Genomic DNA, 17872 nt, shown 5'->3' with positions numbered 1-17872 from the left:
GTGTTGTGGCCAGGAGGGCTGGCCAGGTGCAGGGGCTGGCACTTGGCATGCCCTGGGGGCATGCACCAAGCATCCCATGCCCCCTCCTCCTCGCAAGGAAAGGCAAAGAGGTCTGCTGGGGAGCACGCTGTAAAAAAATAACAAAAAGCAGGTTATTGCCTGCTTTCGGTGCCAATGGATGCATCTCCTAACTTAATTAAGTTCGTCAGGGCGTTCGGGGTTCCAGAAAAAATATGTATTTTACCTCCCACTACTTTTTATAAAGGTTACTTAACTCAGCAAAAAATGCAAGCGAGCTCATGTGTGCTTTGTGAGCTGGCAGAAGGGATTTTCTGCTGCTGGGGACAGGAGGTGCAGCTCTGCCCGTGTGGCCCACAAAATGCCAGAGGCAGAGCTGTGAGAGCTGACATCCCCCTCTCCTTGTGTGGCTGAGGGATGGTCGTGAGGTCTGGGCGTGGGGTCCCCAGTGCAAACACTTGCAGCTGCTTCAGGATGTGTTACTGAGGGCTGGTCACATAAAAGCAAAAAACGCAAACCAAAGCCCTGGTGGCTGCCCGGCTTCATGCCTTGACTCCCATCCACCTGCATCAGGCGGACAGGACATCCCTACCAGCATAACCAGAAACGTCCCCCAAAACCTCTCCAACCCCCGCTGATGTATCGTGTCTCTGCTGCATTGACCCAACGGGGCAAACTAATGAGACGTGGTCCTCCCGCAGCGAAAGCCATAGGAATATCGGAGCCAGTCAAAGTCCCCTACTCCAAGTTCCTGATGTACCCCGAGGACCTGTTCGTCGTAGGCTTGCCGGAGGGCATCCTGCTACGGCGCCCCAACTGCTTCGGGATTGCCAAGCTGAAGAAGATCCTGCAAGCGAGCAACAACATCCAGTTTGTCATTAAAAGGTGAGGCACCCGTCCCGCGGGGAGGATGCTGCAGCTCGGAGCTCTTGCTCCTGGGGACGCGGCCGCCATGCAGTGTCCTGGAGAGCACCCATCACTTGGTCACCTTCAGTGAATTTGTTTGATTAGAAGCCAACAAATGACGCGGCCTTGGTGGAGCGGTCCCCAGGGAGTCAGCGGCGTTGCTGGTGGTCTCTTCCTCTTTGTCTTTTTGTTTTGAAAGTCACCTTTGCAAGGCTTTGGCCTCAGGAGCAGGGAGCACCCCAGGGTGCCAGGCGTGGGGCAAGAAGGGGCTGGGCGCCCCAGGGGTTTTCCTGCGTGCAGTGTCTTCAGCCAAGGTCCAGGTGTGCACGTCTGTGTCCCAGAGGGGCGTTGGATGCTGCAGGCATCAGGGCAGCTGCTGTCCTTGCACTGAGGGGGTGTCACAGAAGCTGGGGGGAGCTGTAAGAAGCCGCTACCAACATACAGCAACGGCACTGGGAAGGAATCCCGCAGAGATGGATTTTTAAATGTCTTTAGGTATCTTTGAGGGTTTCTCACCCAAACAATGACAATTCCGTGTGCCAATTGTACGTTGAAAGCAGTTAGGCAGGCTTTTCCTGTCCCCGAGACACACGCAGGACCACATCTCATAGAAGTTCCTAGGCACTGATTTAAGCTGCTCAGCCAGCGCAGGCTTAATCTTATCCCGCGGAGTGTTACACGGGCTCACTAAAGAGGCTGTCAGCATGAAAATTACTTCCGAAGTTCCCCTGCTGTATTGCAGGAGCTTTAAAATTGCATTAGCCAGATATGTTTAGTGGGTTTGCGGCTGGAGGAGCGTTATCCTCGGTGATGGATGGAGCAGTAAAACGCTGATGGCTTTGCTGGATGGGGGCTCGCTCACGCTGCGCCTGCTTCTCGCTCTTTTCCAGGCCAGAGCTGCTGGCGGAGGGCATTAAGGAGATGGCATCGGACAGCCCAGGAACCAAAGGTAGGCTTCAAAGTGCAATTAAGGGCAGGGTACAAGAGGAACGAGGGCATTTCCCTGCTGCCCATCTCGTGCCGTCCCTCTCCACCTCATTTTTGACCTGTGCAAAGGCAGCCGTGGAGTTCAGCGCTGCCGAGCCCAGCCCTTGTCCATCCCCTCGGTTGTCCCGCGGGTCCTAATGCCTCTGTGTCCCCTGCCCCAGCTGCCGGCGAGAGGGACTGCGGTGACACGCTGCTGGACGACGCCGTGAAGAGGCAGGGCTTCCAAGGTGAGCCCCGAAAGGCCTTTGGGACGGGCCTGCACGTACCGGGGGGCTTCGGGGAACATCTCGAGGCCACCACAGAGCCCTCGTGGGCTGCATGGAGGCAACAGGTGTGGAAAAGGAGCCGCCGTGAGGTTGTAGGGATTGAGGGGTTGGTAGAGGAGAGAATCAAGGATGGGAGGGAGGAAAGAAAAGAAGACAGGGCGAGATGCAGCAGGCAAGCTGGAGGAAGGATGCGCAGCCAGGGGCAGGTCCCGCAGGTCCACGGGAGAGCCTTGAAGTGCTCTGGATGGTGCCCTAATTAAACAGCTTTGCTTATCTCACCATCTGACCTTGCGAGACACATAATTAAGCCTTGTAAAATTTGAGGTTTGCCTTTTTTGTGGCTTTTCCCACCTGGGTGATGTTTGTACAAACACTGCTCTCACCTGCAGCACATCTCCAGGGCAGGGCGCATCTTTTTGGGGCGGCTGAAAAAGTCAGGGGAAGGAGCAGCCACGGAGAGCCCTTGGCTTGTTATGGGCGAGTGAGTGCTGCCCCACTCGAGCAGTCCACAAAAGAGATGGAGGCTTTTAAAGGGCTTCGGCTTTTCAGGCAGGGTTTGGAGTGTGCTTTATTTTAATGCCACTAATTATCACAACTGCATCTTCGATTTCATGCAGCTTTTATTCTTAGCAAACAGGCAGGGGAAAAAAAAACATATTTCTGTTTAGATTATTTTTAAGGACTTTGAATGGCCTACTCCAGAGATTAGCTAATTGCAAGATAAGGACTTTCCTATAATTAGAAAATCGTATTACTTAAAAGTCACAGAGTGCCTTTTAATTTAACAGCAGAAGTCCATAATTGTTTCTTTATTTTACAGAAAATTATGATGCCAGGCTTTCCAGAATAGACATTGCTAACACACTGCGGGAACAAGTCCAGGACCTGTTCAACAAGAAATACGGTGAGGAATTGGGGTGGGAGTTATTTTCATTCCCCTTTCCCCTCCCTGCTTTTTTGCCCCCATCCCTCCCTATCTCCTACTACCTTCTTACCAGGCACTTCCATTTGTCTCTCCCTTCCCCTGCGGAGCGGCTGGTGTTTTGCTGGGTGCCCGAGGACTGGCGTTTCTGTTTCCTGGGGAGGGGAACAAGTGCTCTCTGCCGCAGGCGCTGGCTGTGTAGGTGGCTCCCACGCAGAGCCCTTCGTGCCGTCCCTAGATGGGCTTTTTCATATTTTATCCCCCCTCCGTGCAGAACAGCGGTGGTGATTTCATTAGTGGAGCTGGAGAGATTTGTCTGAGCGCCTACGGATGGAGGTGGAAAGACAATAAGGGGGGGGGGGGGGCATATAGCGAGTGCTTGGATGTGTAGGTACCGCTCTTCCCATCTTTTAGGGTCATTTAGGGACACCTTCTTGGGCTCTGCAGGGTATCCCCATGCCATGCCCACCCAAGCACCTGCTGTATACCACGCAAGGCAAGGCACCGCCTTTATCCCATTTTCTAGATGGGCTGAGCCTTGCCCAGGTTCCCCAGGACCTGCTCTCCAGCAGGCAGCAAGCCAGTGTAATTATTGCCAGGCAACCCGTAGCCTCAATCCCACAGCCAGATGTCAGAGAGGGGACGTGGATGTGAAGCTATCTCCAAATAATGTCCCCAAGCAAACACCGGGGTTTTGGGAGGGCTGGGGATGGAACCAGAGCCACGGTCAAGGCCACATCCCTGCCATCCTGCACGCTTACCTCTTGCTTCTCTTCCAGGTGAAGCCTTGGGGATCAAATACCCCGTACAAGTGCCATACAAGCGGATCAAAAGCAATCCAGGGTCAGTGATCATCGAGGGGCTGCCCCCCGGCATCCCCTTCCGCAAGCCCTGCACCTTTGGCTCCCAGAACCTGGAGAGGATATTGGCCGTGGCCGATAAAATCAAGTTCACAGTGACGAGGTACGGCCCCCAGAGCTGCCTGCACCCCGCGGGCAGGGGGAAAGCGGAGGGAGCTGGCACGGGGCTCTGTGCCCCAACCTAATGCACTGCAGGCTCCGCCAGCCCCTCTAAATGCAGCACAGACCTCCAGCCCCAAGACAGCAATTTGGCTGGCACTTAATGCTTTGGAGTGGGTCATAAAATGGAGCCTCCTCCTGCTCCTTCCTCCCGCCTGCTGCTCAGGGAGGAGGTGGGAAGGGGCTGAGAGTGGCGCCGGCAGGGCTGCAGCCCCCAAAAGGCTCCGTGGGAGATCTCAGGGCACCGGGTGCGTGGGCAGAGAAATCCCAAACAGCTTTCCTAGGAGTTGAGGTGGGAGAAAAGTGGATGGTGTTAGTGCTGGAACGAGGGCAGAGAGACGGGCTCCTGTAGCAGGGGGATGGCTCCACGGGCAAGTTCTGCAGCCAGACGGGGGGCACCAGCGGGGAAGGGGAAGGCACTGATGCAAATGGGTGGGGAAGCAGGTTGATGTGAACCCATCGCTGTTGTTGGGCCCTGCTGTGTGTCTTCGTACCCACAAAGAGCGTGCTGCCCAGAGCCGGGAGTGTGCTCCCGGGGGTTCGCTCCTGGTGGCGTTTCGTTTCAAATCTTTTTTTCCTTCTTTTTTACAGGCCTTTTCAAGGACTCATCCCCAAACCCGGTAAGAGATGATGCCTTTTTGCCTAAGCAATGTGTTGGCTCGGTGTTTATTATTGGGCAGGGAGCTGCGTGGTGTGAATGGTGCGCTAATCTTACCGACTGGAAGAAGGTTGTCACCGACCTTGCTTTCCTGCGTTTCCCATTTCTTTATTTTTTGCCGTTATTTGAGGATGCATCTGAGGATGTTTCCCTGACCGAGGCAGCTGGCCTCAGCTTCATGCAGTTGTACTGCCGCTATTTCCTTGAAATGACAGCGTTTTTAAAGAGCTAATCTAGGGCAGGAATCCAGGTTCTGCATTTAAGAAAGCACATGCTCCTAAAAGTAAATACCTTGCAATTAGCTGGGGGTTCACCAGCAAGGTGCCGGAGAGGGGGGAGCACGGTGGGACCCCCATCGGTCTGCACCGGTCTGCAGCTCCGTCTCTCCCTCCTGGGCTCTCTGGAAAAGAGCTGCTGCTAGAAATGCAGTTAAAAACCTGTCTTTGTTTTAAATGTCTGTAATTACAGCCAATGGAAGGGCACAGATGGGTGCAAAAACCGTTGTCGTCTTTATTGATGGCTTTCCATTTCCTTGGCCAGCCTCCACGGAGATGGCACAATTTAGGGAAGAAAAATATGACAGAGAGGAAAACATTTGTATGGCCTTATTGGGAGCTGCAGAGAGGTGGTAGACTCCAGAGATGGCTCCGACAAAAGGAGGTCTGTCTGCGAAATTGGGAGCAGGGGCTGCGCATCACAATTCCCTGAGACCTCCACAGGCCTCCTTATCAGCCTCCTTATCTCCTTATCAGCCTCCTTATCTCGTGTCGGCCGCATCTTTAACCGAGCCTTGGCTGGATGCCAGTTTAGCAGAACGTGGCTTTTCCGAGGGGTCGCAGGGAGGTAGCACTGCGGCGAGCCGAGGGCGCACCCGCTCCCCCAGCCCTTCCCGTTCCCCGGCCGTAACGTGTGTAATTGCGTTAGGGGACACCGATCTGACACAAATCGCACCGTTAACGAAGGAGCGCATCAGAAGGCAAATATTTCAGCCTGCCAGCTGGCTTGGAAATGCAGCGTGATAAATGGAGATGTAGAATTTGATTTTATTTTCCGTGCACATTTTTTTTTCCCTCCTTCTCCAGCTGAACGTTTGCACCACGGGTTTGCCCACGCTAGCACAAAATCAAAGATGTTTTATGCTGTGTATTGTCTTAGCTAAAGGGCTCCGGAGGAGGTCATGGCATCCCTGCCCCCCAAAAAATCCCCACTGACAGCAATTAACCTCTCTCCTGCTTTCCCATCATCTCACACCTTGGTGGATGGTGGCCACTCAGCGGCACATCCCTTGCGTTTCCTTCGATGGCTTTTTATCTGCCTTAACAAAATTAATGATTTCAAAATAGCCATAGATCATAAAAAATTCAGATTTAAGAGAGGTTGTCATGTTCTTTTTGCCTCAATCTTTTGTAGTGAAGTCCTGCCACATGAAATTAAGACCAACAGAAGTGCGTGCTTGGCATTGAAACAAAATCAATGAACATCTCTTTTATTCTGCGGAGGAGTGGTAGAACAAAAGCAATGGCTGCTCCCAACCAGGAGGGCATTGCAAAGGCACCTGAAGGTCAGAAAGCCCAGGAGATGACTTTATAGATACAAGGGAGGTTACATCTTCGTGGCTCATCTTGGCCAAAAATGATGTGAAAAATACACATTTTAAGCAAGAAAGGAAATTGAACACAAACTTTTTTTAAAAAAAAAAAATCACTTTGGTGTGATTTTAGTTCCCTTTAAGCTGAATCAACAGCATTTCGTTTGCTTGAAACAAGTTGTGCACCCTCGGCATGGCAAATAACCGCCCAAATAACCGCAGGGCTGCAGAGCAGTGGGGTCCCTATTGCTCTCCTTATTTTAGAAGAACCCATTTTCTGAGTGCAACAGAAACAGATGAATGGATTTAAATATAATGAGGGTACCTGGTGCTCTTTTTCTCCAAATTAGCTGTGATTTCTCTGCCAAGATGCTCTCTCCCTTACAGCTGTGGGGATGAGATCGGCTGATGCCCGTGTGCACAGAGGTGCTGGCTGGGTTCAGGAGGCGACGTTTCTAGAATGGGGCCGTTCTGGGGAAAAGCAAACCCCGAGGCGATGGGGAGCCGTGGGTGCTCCCCAGAGTCCACAGCAGGCCGGCAGCTGTAGCGTAGTTGTTCAGCACAGGCTTCCAGCTGCCTGTCAAGGCTCAGCAGCGGTCCTCATGCTGCTGGCACAGCTGCCAACACCTTATCCTATCCACGTGCTGCTCCCTGCAGCGAGCGTCGCTGTCCTCCGGGATGGTTTGAACCCCTCCGCACCCCCAAACCAGGCACAGCACAGCCGGGGGGCCGGGGGTCCCACGGGGCTTTGTCCCTCCTGGCCTCCGGAGGCTGGCATTTTGTCTTCCAGTTCCTTTTCTCCCCGCTGCTGGTGTCTGCTCGGTGCAAAAGACCTTCACGCTCCCTTTTTGACAGCAGGGTGATCTCAGCATTCGAACAGGAGCGGGGGAGCAGGGGTGAAGCTCCAGTGCTACAAACACAGCACTTAGCCTTTCTTTTCTTCTTTCCTGAGGCACAGAGATACAAAACAGGCTTCATTTGAGCCTTTGAAAAAAAAAAATCAAGCATAAGTGATCTAGCAAAAAAAAATATCTTTCTGTATGTTAATTTTTATGTGCTTTGATTGAAAATGTACACCAGCTCCATCTGTCCTATTCCCCAAACTCCCCACCACCCTGATAGATTATTTCCCATACTCCAATTAATAAAGTAGGGCAGGCAGTGTTCTTTAATTAAAAAAACCACACATCCAGGCATCCTTTTTTTTTTTTTTTTAATCACAAGAGCACAATCCTCCGCAAGACTTTGATGAGATGTGCCTCACGTTGGAAACTCCGAACCACAAAAAAAAAAAGAGAGAAAAGAGAGAAAAGCACTTGGATCCAGCAGGAACCGGAGCAGAGCGTGGCTCGCTCCATCCCCGCAGCTCCCGGGCAGCCCCACGTCTCTTGGCCCCGTGTTTAAGCCCCATGAGAGCCGCCGGGTCGTTGCTCCTTCTGCTCTGCCTTCCTTTAACCAGGATGAACTATTTCTTGTTTTACCGTTAAGCTGCTCAGCATTGTTAGTCTGAAGGTGGAACGTGGAGCAGGTGATGGTGTAAACAGCCGTGTGGCTTCCAAGCCTGTTTTAAGCACCTCTGTGGTTCGGATCACTGTGATCTTTGCTTTTCTTTTTGTTTTTGTTTTTTTGTTTGTTTTTTCCTCCTTTTCCCTCCCACGTGGTGCACACAGCATCCTCACATGGAAGGCAGTGCCATCGCCCAGCCGATCCCAGCCTTGCAGTTCCTTTGCTTTGCTCCCACTTCCCACGGCCTCATGTCCTGCTGTGGTCTTCAGAGACCCCAAAACCCCCTTTTTTTTGCAGTTTTCAGGGAGCCAGGTGCTGCCGTGTCCTGGCAGTGCTGCGGCGCGTGCGTGCTCTGCACACAAGAGCAGCGGCCGTGACCCCAGTGGGTGGCTGAGCACACCTGGGTTACCAGGGCAAGAAATTCAATTATCTTTCTTAATCAGCCTGATTTAATAACGGGACCTTGACATCTTCACCTGAAGATGAAAATGTTTGGCTTTATTTTATTTATTTCCAAATAAATACAAATTAAAATATACTTTAATAGCTCCCAGACCTGCCTTCGCCCCCTGCCCGTGCCCCAGCACCCCGACCCTTCTCCCCAGCGGGTTTCCCTTGCCCGTGCAGGTGTTCCGCATCTGCATTTCCTCCTCTTTGAGTTACACATTCACCAAAATACTTTGTGCACTGACTGCTTTCCAGACCTGCTTGAACTCTTTGCTTTTCTGCCTCTTTTGAGGGGCGTGCTGTTGCTCCTCTCTCTGCTCAGCAAACTCAGCGGCGCCCCTTGTAGCTGCAGAACTAACCCACCTCCCCTTTGCTTTCCATCTGCTCCAACCTCACGTTTTCCCTCCGGTGACGTTTGCCCACGCTCCCAAGGGTCCCCCAGGCTCTTGAGGGGCACAGCGTAGCCCCGCGGGATGCTCGGGACCTTAGGCACTTCCCCAGATCAGCCCCTGTGCCGTGCAGCCTGCCCAGCAGGTCAGCCACCGCCAGCTCTGTGCCACGAGGACTCGGGACCAGAGCAACCTTAGTCGGGACAGCATCGCCCTGGGTTTTGCTTTTGTTTGTGAACACAGAACCAAGCTGTAGCACTCATTGCTCTCTTTTTCTTTCTCTCTTTTTTTTTTTTCTTCTTTTAACTTGTGCTGTAGCCCCTAGACGGATAACGTCATTGGAAAAAGCGTACGCTGCCTTGAATGGTACGTAGCTCAGTTGGTGCATCGTAGATGGTAGCAGACAAGAAATGCACTTGCCTATTACTGTGGGAATGAAAATGCGTTCAAACCCCAAATTTCAGGTATTTTTTCCTCTCTGCTGTGTTTCCCTGTGACACCAAGCCCGGAGTGGTGCAGGCTGTGTGTGACAGCCCTGTGTTGTGGTGCTGATGCTCTCCTGTGGCCATCGGTGCCAGCTCTGCTCGAGGCGCACCGACCTGACAAGTCACTTAGCTCATCCACATGGCCCAGCAATTAACGTGTTAAAAGGTCCCCTGCCATGCGCAGTGAGCACCTGCACAAACTGGGGGCTGGGTTTTTGGGGTGTTTTGGTTTGTTTTTTGTTTTTCTTTGCTTTAACACACTCTGGGTGCTGCTGTGCAGCTGTGCAGGCTCCAAGGACTTAACGTCTCTGCTAACTTAGGAGTAGAGGAGCCTGCCTGGTGCAGGGCCTGCTGTTTCTTTGGCAGGATTGGGCTTATTCCCATCATCTGCGGTTCTGGCCATGTCTGGGTGCTCACCGCGTGCTCCCACACGTTTCTTGTTGTGCTTTGAGAACACGCAGAGGCGGAGCTGCCTCTGTCTGCGTTGACCCCAGGTCACTGCGGAGCAGCCGCAGCAATGTTAGCGGGTCTGTTCCGGATTCACACTGGTGTCACTGAACTGCTCCCTGAGAAGAGGTGGAAGGTGAGGAGAGGTGCGTGTGTGTCTTTGGAGGCTCAGGGCCAAATCCTGACAGCCGTCAGCACGCTGATCCCAAGCCTGACGGCGTGCTCCGTTGAAATCAGCGGGCTTGCCCCAAGGGGGGACCGTCTGCTTGCGAGGGCAGCAGGTACCAGGCCGTGGGGATGTCACTGGGGCAGTGGTCACCTGCTGGTGGACATGCTGGAGCACCTGGGTGTTCAGATAACGGCGGGGTTCATTCATCACCCGGGTTCGGGGTGCAATGCCTGCGGGGTGCGGATGCCCACGGTGCCCCGTGAGCATCCCCGGCTCATGCCTGGGCTCGGCGCAGGCCTAAGTGTGACCCTGCTGAGTTAATTGCTAGAGGCAGGGAGTCCCGATCCAGTGATAAAACAGCAATAAGCACATTACGGGCTTCGGGAGAAAAAAAAATAGTCAACTGGCTACTTATTTAATTAAAAAAATAATAATAAATTAAATTGATAGCACAGATTTGAACCCAGCAGCATTCATGAACCTGCTTTTTGTTCAGGACTTAGCACGTCCCTGGTGGCATGGTGTCCCAAACCAAATGTCTACCTGTAAAGGTAGATCAAGATCTCTCTTGCCCAGAGGCGACGGAGACACAGAGGATGCAGGGGCAGGTCCCCGGGAAGCAGCACCGCAGGATGGAGCCTCCTCTCTGGCTTCTCTGTTACACATGCTCAGTTCCAGCTTTTTCGTGGCATTGGCTCGTGTCCCCAGCTGGGAATTCGGGAGCGCTGCCCGTTGCACAAGCCACCACAAGGCAGAAAAAAAACCTTGGGATTGTGTTTCTGCCAGTTGGGTCTCCCGGGGTATTAGCGGAAAGGAAAGAGCTTCTGCGTTTTTCAGTCTCAGAGGAAAACGAACCAAGTGAGAACATCATTTTGATGTTTCTTTGTCTGCTACCATCTATACCTCCATGTGGGTGTGTGCGTACATCCCAGCAACTGAGCATAAATGACAAGGAAGTCACAGAGGGAGCCCGCAGGGTTTGTCCCCCCCCAACCCCCTGCAGCAGTGCCACGGCCTCAGGAGTGGCACGGCAAGCAGACAGCTTGTTTCTTGAAATCAGAGGTCTTTGGAGATGTTTGTGTTATTTTCTTCCATTTTACTTATTTTTCGCTCCATCCCTTTCGAGCTCCTTTTGTTGCCATTTCTGGATCTGAAGCACAACTGGGCCCAAAGGCTCCTTCGCAGAAACTTCTCCCCTTTGCTCCCAGTTATGTCTGGGCAAACAAAGCTGCTGTTTTCAGGCTCAGCAGCTCGAGAAGAGGCTTTGCTGGGGCCGTACCCTGGGGCAGCAGGGCACCGAGATGTAAGGGTGGCAGCTTCCTCCCAGGACTGAGCCCTGCAGCAGCCGAAGCGCGTGGTTCCTGCTGCGAGTAGCGGTATTCAGCCTCCACATCCCCTCTCAGGGAGGCAGGGACTCACGTGAGGTTTTCCATATGTACACAAAACAAAATTTCAAGCCACGTGATTGCTCAAAATCAAATTAAATAGCCCCGGACCGTGGGCAGAGGATGCTCGGGTCCTTCACAGCTGTGCCAAAGCTTGCAGCGTTCACCTTGGTATTGTAAATATCCGCCTTGAGCATGGGCAAGCTCAGCTCATGGAGGTGATGTCTCTGGGATTCCTGTATTTAAGGAGCCGAATTAAATTCCCATGTAATGGTGCCCACACACATCCCAGCTCACTGGCATCTGCTTTAGAGCAGCGGGGACCAGCTCGGTTTGGCTGGGAAGGCGGCTCCCATCCCTGCTCTGCACAGCTTGGGTGCCACGGTCCTGCCTCGTGTCCCAGGGCTGGGGGGTGTGAGCCACAGTGAGAGGTGAAAAAGCTTCATTTGGGCTGTCCTTTATGTCTGTGGGGTGGGAAAGCATCACAAGGAGCAGGTACCGCAGACGGGCATTTTTTCCTGGAGCCCCCTGAGGATGCTGAATAGCCGGGGAAGTCTCCTGGCATGGGCATGTCATTTAAAAGGAGAGAGCAGAGAAGAAACTGGTTGGCGTGATGAGGATAATTAAAAAAGCTAGTAAAGCCAAGCTGATTATATGGCATATTATAAAACAATACTGTACTTAGGAGCCCGGCTATAAAAGCGCTATCTCATTCCTTGATAACACTTGTGGGAGCATTTGTGGCGCTCAGGGCCTGAGTCTCCATTGCTTTGCATATTTTGCAGTCATTTCCAGCACCGCAAAGTGGATGTAAAATGCTCTCAGCCATGGAAGCGCATGGCAAATGCAGATTTGGCAGCATTTTATAGCTACCACGCGCTGCTCTGAAAGGTGACAGGAGGTGCAAGCGAAGAACGGCCGCGTCTGAGGTGTCCCCACGTCGGGCTCGGACGGAGGGGTGCCTCGAGACGCAGCGCCGTGGCGGTGGGGTGGGTTTCCCAGGGGTCAGGAAGAAACGGGAGGTTTTATTCCCCGTCCTTTTTGCTTTGCAGATGAGGACGACGCCAACAGGCTTGGAGAGAAGGTGATCCTCCGAGAGCAAGTGAAAGAGCTTTTCAATGAAAAATACGGTGAGTCTCCCATCTGCACACAGAGCAAGGCGAGTTTGTTTTTGCTGACAGCAGCCGTAGTTAAAATTAATTAGGCTGAAGGGCTCTATTTATAGGCCGAGCACACGGCAGCCTGCTGCAGCACAGGTTTCCTCCCGCTGCTTCGCGTTGCAGCCCGTCCCCGGGGATGCTCCCGCGCCTCGCTCCCGCAGGTGGGACCGTGACCTTCTTGTTGACAGCTCATCCTTGGAGCGGGGAGGGAGGAGGGCGAACCGCAGCCCGGGAGCAGGATTTGTTCAGGCTGCCGTCAGCCTTTGATGCGTTTTTGATGCGCCCTGAGCTAGCGTGAGCCGTGGTGCGTGCCTGCCCTGCGCCAGCCTGCTGAAGCTGCGGCAGAAAAGCAGGTCAGGAGGTGGAGGGAGATTTGCAAATGCCCTTTGCGGATTCCTTGTGCTGCCTGGCGAGCCCACCCATCCCCGCTGGTCGCTGGGAAAAGGCATCATAGGAAAATCAACTGGAAGTGGGGAGAAATAGGAGACGGGGTAGGATGTAAATAATTGCTTGAAAGAGAATGGAAACGGCCAAGTGATGGCAAAGATGTGGGGAGAGAGGCTTGTAAAACCATGACCAGCACAGAAGGGAGGGTGCTGGTCCTTCACTCCCCCCCAGAAGGGATGCTTGCTGTTCCCCACAGCGCAGGAGCTAAAGGGGTCCCAGAGAAATGGGCAGTGGGCTTAAACCACGCAAAAGGAAGTACTTCTAATGCAGCACGTCATTAAACTGTCATATTTTGCTGCCATAGGATGTTGTGGAAGCCAAAGGGAAGAAGGAATTCAAAAAGTGAGCAAGAGCAGTTCCTGCAGCACAGGGCTCCTGGGAGCTGCTGAATGCAGCGTGCTGGATGTGATCTCCAGACCCCAGTGACCCCAAAACTGCCCATAGCTGGAGCCAAGGAGAGACAGACAAATCCCTCTCATTTGCTCTGCTTCTTCTGCATCCTCCCACGCTGGTGCTGCCCCAGCCGTGGGCAGGGTTCTGGGCTCACTGGGTGCACGGTGCAAGCACGGCAGTGGGTGTGCTCTGCACTGAGCAAAGGTGCTGGGGCCGTGAACCAGCCTCCACGTGAGGCTCCTAGAGACCAACGGAGAGCCAACAATTTAGAGGCAGGCAATAAATTGGAGAGGCAGACATGAAACAGCTCGGCGGGATGTGGCAATGCAGCCCTGTGGCAGGCCCGCGGTCATCGTGGCATCTGTGGGTTCCTCTGCTCCCCCCAGGGCTCCCGATCCTTCTGTTGGTGTGGTCCTGAGCCCTGTGGGGTAAAGCCGGTGCGGTGTCTTCTGCTCTGCCCTTACAGGAGAGGCTCTGGGCTTGAACCGTCCCGTCATGGTGCCCTATAAACTCATCAGGGACAGCCCCGACGCGGTGGAGGTCACCGGCCTGCCGGACGATATCCCTTTCAGAAACCCCAATACCTACGACATCCACCGGCTGGAGAAGATCCTGAAGGCACGGGAGAGCATCCGGATGGTGATTATAAACCAGCTCCAGTAAGTTCCCCCAGCTCTGCGGCACACAGGGGTTTTAGCTGGTTAAGCATTGTCCCAGCCACGAGTCGGGTAAGGCCCCATGGGGCCACGTCCCCACGGAGGACCTGCCCCATCCCCACCACCCGCAATCCTGCACCACGGGAGGTGCTCAGCCATTTATTCCCTCTTTCTTGAACAGTTTGAGGTGCTGATGTTGGGAAGGGGCATGGCACAGGGGCCAGGGGACACCATGGGGCAGATAAGGGGATGGCCCAGAGACCCAGCTGAGTTTTTTGGGGGTGCTTCCCTGCAGAGAGTGGGGGGAAGGCGCTTGCGTGCTCTGACCCCGTGTTGTCTCTTACGCAGGCCTTTTTCTGAAATCTGCACTGAGGCCAAACAAACAGGTAAGGGCTGAGACATACCCGTGGCTTTCCCTGCAGTGTGGCAGAGAATATATGGGCAAAATGGATGGGGGGCTGTGGGGAGGCATTTGTCCCTCCCACATCCTTCTGGACACAGAAAAGTCAGGCTCAGCGTTGGCTCAGGAGCAAGCTGTCATCTTAGATGATTGTATTTCTGTGAGCTGGCGAGAGACCTGTGCCATTAGACTCAAATTTTCATCGTCTTCTGGAGGATTTGATTGTCCCTTTCCCATGAGCAATTTATTCACTGTGAGCAATTTATTCGCTGGTTAAAGCCCTTAATTTCATCCATCGTTTATCAGTTGAGCGTCTAAGGAAACAAGGTTTCTGTGATCCCTCCGAATGTATTTCTCTCTCTGCCCCATCCTCCCCAATAAATTTCATTTAATCAAACGTGTCAGAATTAGCAACCCAGAGATAATTAGGATCCTGTTAGTTTTTTGAAAATAGGTGGCTAGGTAGAGGAGAGAGATCTGGCAAGCCTGCAATGTGAGCTGATGGAAAATGAGACGAGGAGAAATGTTATATGCACGTATATAAGTGAGAGTATATCACATATGGGTGTATCCTACATGGGTATATCATAAATACGTATATAGGGGCATGTTGGTGTCAGAGCTGGCAATGTCACAGCCCTGAAGCATTCAGCACGGGCACCGTCCGTAGGCTGTCGGGCTCAGCGAGGGCTGGAGTTTGGGATTCATCCATTTTGGGGATTTCCTTACCCAGCACCTGAGCACCGTAGGCAGCTCCGTGCCAGGTGGCGGAGGTGAAGGCCGTGTCACCAGCCGCAGCACGGCGGTGGCTGCGGGGACGCTCAGCGGGAGGAGAGGTGGCAGCTGCAGGAGGCGTCCCCATGCCCGAGGGGCTGCACACCCCTCAGCCGCGCTCACGGGGCACAGACACCTCATTTCTCACCTCTCTCCCCGCAGAAAAAGACAGCAGTGTTCCCAAGAGGAAGCGGAAGAGGATCTCCGAAGGGAACTCAGTATCTTCCTCTTCCTCATCTTCCTCCTCCTCCTCTTCCAATATGGAGTCCACGTCATCAACAAATCAGATCTCTCTTGTGGTAAAGCCTTCCAAATATTAAGTGGGTTACTGCCTACCTATCTTTCTGCTTCAGGATGCTGCTCTCTGCTCTCCTCGAACCGTCACCACTTCCCTCCGCCCGACAAGCCCTGTAAAGTGTGACGTTAAGTGGCACGGCCAGGTTTGGCGAAGGAGCTGGCGCAGCTTTGGGGCTGCGTTTTCCTGCCGGGCTTGTCGGGGGGTGTCAGCAGAGCAATGCTCCCAGGGGCTCCCCCTGGCCCACCCTGCCCCAAACGCAGGTGGCGGTGGCACCATGGCCCCGTAGCGCCTCTCGGCAGGACCCGGCATCCCCCCTCCAGTCCCTGTTCCGGGAGCGATGCTGAGCTCCAGCACGCATCAAAACTGCAAAAAATAGGAAATGAGATCAGTGGAGATGCATTCAACCTGTTCTCCCTCAGGGCCTGGCTTCGGTTGTGGATGATACCAAACACTCCTTTAAAAAAAAAATACACAAGAGAAATATAAACTTAGGTTTTTTGTCAGGTTTGCTGGTGGTGTTTTGTTTTTGGGTTGGTTCTTTTATTTGGAAAGTGGGAACAACTGCCCGTGTCTGAACATGTCAGAGATTTGATGTATGCATGTTTTTGTGTTGTGTCCTAACAGAGACTTTTGCCTTCTTTTTCTCTCCCTCTCTTTCAGCAATGGCCCATGAACATGTACATGTTAGACTATGGTGGTCTAAACGTCCAGATCCCAGGACCTATTAACTATTAGACCTCAATACCGAATAAGAACCTCAAATGAAAGAATAAATAAATAAATGTAATTTATGTAAAAAGTGTATATTCCAATATGTATCAATGCCTTTTAGTTTTTCCAATGATTTTTACACTATATTCCTGCCATCAAGGCCTTTTTAAATAAAAATAAAAAGTGTTGCCTTGCTCTTAAAAGTACTTATTTTGTTACATTATTGACAAATGGCACGTGTAGGTAAGAGTAAGTGCAGGAGGGCACCTCTGGACAGACCTCCTCGTTAGGCTTTGGCTGCTGAGTAGGGTTTTTAGCATCATCAGTGTTTGAAACTAAGAGGTTCGACATGTTTTGATGATTCACCTGCCACTGATGTCTTCAGGTTTGAATCAAAGGTGTAAAAACTTACAGTGAGCTGCAGGAGGAGCAGGACCAACCTGCAGCAGTGAAGTCACAGAAGCAATTTTGGTTAGGTGCATTTTACTGTCTTCTGAAACAGTGAAGTTCTTCACTATCCGTGATTTCGTACAAGGCTTTGATGCCTTCTGGAGGGAGGAAAGCTCACGCAGTGAGTACAGGCTGCTCTCTGATGCTCAACCGGTTCTGTGTCACTGGACCGCAAGCTGCAAGCGTCATTCCCAAGAGCGTGTGGGAGAGCCCCGTGGGCTGCTCTGTGCACCGTGCGAACCAGATGAAGTAACCCAGTAAACTGAGGGATGCCAGTTAAAATTTTCAAAAATTTACCTTAATTCTGCTAGCAGATCTTGGCAGCAGATGCTGATGTCGCCCATCGCTGTTATTACTGCTGCAGGTATTTAATCGGCGCCTTGTGTGTGCTGAGAGCTTTGCTCAGGTGAGATGTATCCGGTGCAAATGCTGGGTGGTGTGAGGAGCCAACAAACAGAAACGTCTCAGTTTGTGCAGAAGTCAGTGCCCCAGTACCCACCGCCCAGGCTCCTTGCAGGCTCCAGGACAGGTCACAGCCTTCCCCACAGAGCAAAGCTGCCCCGCAAGCATCCAGACGTGCGCTCCAGGAGGAGGAGGAAGAGGATGGTATCAGATGAGGAGATCAAACTCGTGATGGCTTTAACGAGTGTAACGCACTGCTTTATTTGTTTTATGGGTTTTCAGTCTGCTCGAGTCCTTGGCTTGCCATGCCACCAGAGGATTCTGAGCGCGGGTGGAGCTGCTTCAAAGCGGCTGCAATTTTATTTCCTTCTTCTTGACTCACATTTGCCGTGGAGTTGAATGCAAATGATCACATCAGATAATAAAAGCCCAAACAAACGTAGGAGAAGGCACAAAGCCAGCAGCCTAAAGAAGGGCAAAGACCTGTATCAGTGACCCCAATTAGACATACAGTTTGACATCTGAACAGTCGGCATCAAAATCTGAAGTCTTTTATGCTTCTGCCTGATGCTGAGACCCGTGGCATCTCCAATTAGGAAACAAAGAAACATGAATCAGAGGTAAAAATACATTTTTTCTCTTCCAACATGTCTGAAAGGGGCTTACTCACAGATCAAACCACCCCGAGGAGGTGTCTCCTGGGAGGCCACGTTCATTATATTTTGACTTCTCTTTATTTTGCAGTTAAAAGGCCTGATTCAGGACCACCGAAGGCGGTGGAGAGGCTTGGTAATGAGAGGAGGTCTCTGGCACTGCCCCAGCCCGTGGCCGTGAGCAGCAGTGGGGCAGGCTCGGGGCAGGCTGTGGGGCTGGATTACCGAGTCGCTGCTGAAGGCAGGGGCATCCAGGCAGCTGAGTTAAATTAGGGCACCAGAGCTACACTGGGGACTAATGACTTAGTTCAGAAAGCTCAATGCAATTGTAAAGGC

At 52.5% G+C, this 17872-nt stretch overlaps 1 protein-coding gene across 8 annotated transcripts in view; it reads left to right on the top strand.

Moving 5' to 3' along the window:
- GTF2IRD1 (GTF2I repeat domain containing 1) overlaps nucleotides 1-16237 on the top strand; it is a 57381-nt gene extending 41144 nt beyond the window's left edge. For 5 of the 8 annotated variants that reach the window (XM_035343405.1, XM_035343400.1, XM_035343403.1 and 2 more), the window contains 12 exons: nucleotides 720-903; nucleotides 1815-1873; nucleotides 2073-2138; nucleotides 2998-3081; nucleotides 3879-4062; nucleotides 4710-4738; nucleotides 9025-9072; nucleotides 12245-12322; nucleotides 13659-13851; nucleotides 14197-14234; nucleotides 15185-15321; nucleotides 15981-16237. In XM_035343405.1, the coding sequence (XP_035199296.1) occupies nucleotides 720-903; nucleotides 1815-1873; nucleotides 2073-2138; nucleotides 2998-3081; nucleotides 3879-4062; nucleotides 4710-4738; nucleotides 9025-9072; nucleotides 12245-12322; nucleotides 13659-13851; nucleotides 14197-14234; nucleotides 15185-15321; nucleotides 15981-16055 (1175 nt within the window). In that variant the 3' untranslated portion in view covers nucleotides 16056-16237. The remainder of the gene's footprint in view (nucleotides 1-719; nucleotides 904-1814; nucleotides 1874-2072; nucleotides 2139-2997; nucleotides 3082-3878; nucleotides 4063-4709; nucleotides 4739-9024; nucleotides 9073-12244; nucleotides 12323-13658; nucleotides 13852-14196; nucleotides 14235-15184; nucleotides 15322-15980) is intronic. The other 3 variants (XM_035343402.1, XM_035343399.1, XM_035343401.1) reach the window with 2 other exon arrangements.
- The last annotated feature ends 1635 nt before the right edge of the window (nucleotides 16238-17872 follow it).

The sequence above is a fragment of the Oxyura jamaicensis genome, chromosome 19, assembly GCF_011077185.1.
Source record: "Oxyura jamaicensis isolate SHBP4307 breed ruddy duck chromosome 19, BPBGC_Ojam_1.0, whole genome shotgun sequence".
Lineage (NCBI taxonomy): Eukaryota > Metazoa > Chordata > Aves > Anseriformes > Anatidae > Oxyura > Oxyura jamaicensis.
This window is presented reverse-complemented; position numbering and strand designations above follow the sequence as displayed.